At 64.6% G+C, this 1,873-nt stretch overlaps 1 protein-coding gene across 1 annotated transcript; it reads left to right on the forward strand.

Annotated features, from left to right (window-relative positions):
* Nucleotides 1-482: 482 nt before the first annotated feature.
* ACTRT2 (actin related protein T2) lies at nucleotides 483-1,616 on the forward strand. Its single transcript, XM_044236268.1, has one exon. The coding sequence runs from the start codon at nucleotides 483-485 to the stop codon at nucleotides 1,614-1,616; it is 1,134 nt and encodes a 377-aa protein (XP_044092203.1).
* The last annotated feature ends 257 nt before the right edge of the window (nucleotides 1,617-1,873 follow it).

The raw sequence follows: 1,873 nt of genomic DNA on the forward strand, positions 1-1,873 counted from the left end.
TAGCCAAGGGACGCCATGCTCAGACTCCAGTCCTCCGTGCGGGCCTGGGCCGGGCTGCTTCCCCGGGTTCCAAGCCCTTCCTCAGTCCACAGGCCCAGCAAGAGTGCCCGTGGGCCTGGTTTGCCCTGGGCCGTTTGGAGTCTCCCCAGGGAAGGAGGACGGGGCCCCAGAGCACCCCCTGCCCCAAAGGCCCTCTGCCACTGGCTGAGGACAATTGTTGCTTGGCTGGATTGTTACACGTGGGACCATCACCCCTGAAAGGGCTGCGGCCCCCCCGGGCTGCCGGAGAGCAGGGCAGACCTGCGGCGAGGATGGAGGGCCCCCGCGGACCGGCCGCCTGCTAGCCTGCCGGGGAGTCGCCGCAGAGCAGCGGAACCCTGCGCCCTCCGGACTTCCAGAGAGGCCTCTTGCGTCACAAAGCGGCCCGAGGGCGTTCTGCCTGCGCTTTGGTGAAGCCCGAGGAGGACGCGGACGCTGCAGGCATGTTTAATCCGCACGCGTTGGAGTCTCCCGCTGTGATTTTTGACAACGGCTCCGGGCTCTGCAAAGCGGGCCTCTCTGGAGAGATCGGGCCCCGCCACGTCATCAGCTCCGTGGTGGGGTACCCCAAGTTCAAGGTGCCCTCGGCCGGGGCCAGCCAGAAGAAGTACTTCGTGGGGGAAGAGGCCGTGCACAAGCGGGAGGCCCTGCAGCTGCGCCACCCCATCGAGCGGGGCTTGGTCACCCGTTGGGAGGACATGGAGAGGCTCTGCAAACACCTGTTCGAGTGGGAGCTGGGGGTGAAGGCCAGCGACCGGCCCGTGCTCATGACGGAGCCCTCCCTGAACCCCAGGGAGGCCCGGGAGAAGATGGCCACGATGATGTTTGAGAACTTCAACGTGCCGGCCTTCTACCTGTCGGACCAGGCCGTGCTGGCCCTCTACGCCTCCGCCTGCGTCACGGGCCTGGTGGTGGACAGCGGGGATGGGGTCACTTGCACCGTCCCCATCTTCGAAGGGTACTCCCTGCCTCACGCCGTCACCAAGCTCTACGTGGCGGGAAGGGACATCACAGAGCACCTCACGCGGCTGCTGCTGGCGAGCGGGCGGTCCTTCCCGTGCGTGCTGGACAAGGCCCTGGTGGACGACATCAAGGAGAAGCTGTGCTATGTGGCCCTGGAGCCCGAGAAGGAGCTGTCGCGGAGGCCGGAGGAGGTCCTCAGAGAGTACAAGCTGCCGGACGGGAACGTCATCTACGTCGGGGACCAGCTGCACCAGGCCCCCGAGGCCCTGTTCACGCCCGAGCAGCTGGGCGTCCAGAACCCGGGCCTCTCAAAGATGGTCTCCTGCAGCATCACCAAGTGTGATGCGGACATCCAGAAGACCCTTTTTGGGGAGATCGTGTTGTCCGGGGGCACCACTCTGTTCCAGGGCCTCGATGACCGTCTTCTGAGGGAGCTGGAGCAGCTTGCTTCCAAAGGGACCCCCATCAAGATCACGGCCCCCCCGGACAGGTGGTTCTCCACGTGGATCGGGGCCTCCATCGTCACCTCCCTGAGCAGCTTCAAGCAGATGTGGGTCACCTCCGCCGATTTCAAAGAGTTCGGGGCATCCGTGGTTCAGAGAAGGTGCTTCTGAGGGGCTGAGGGCGAGGGGTGGGTGTGCGTAGTGAGCTCGCCCCTCGGCGCCGACAGGGCGTTCAATAAAGGACAAAATCGTGTTCAGCCTCTGGTCGTGATGTCGGGCTCTTTATTCTAGGTGGCCCTGGAGGAATTTCCAACCGGGGTCATGAACCCCCTTTAAGTGGCTGTCCCCACCCCCTTGTCCCTAGAAAGCCCTGGGTTAGGAGTCAAGGCTGTTTCCATCTGCAGAGCTGGTCCCAAAAGCAGGGGCCC

Source organism: Neovison vison, chromosome 2, assembly GCF_020171115.1.
Source record: "Neovison vison isolate M4711 chromosome 2, ASM_NN_V1, whole genome shotgun sequence".
Lineage (NCBI taxonomy): Eukaryota > Metazoa > Chordata > Mammalia > Carnivora > Mustelidae > Neogale > Neogale vison.

Bases quoted from the DNA above. Each gene is read 5' to 3' on its own strand.
- ACTRT2 (XM_044236268.1), top strand. From the start codon at position 483: ATGTTTAATCCGCACGCGTTGGAGTCTCCCGCTGTGATTTTTGACAAC.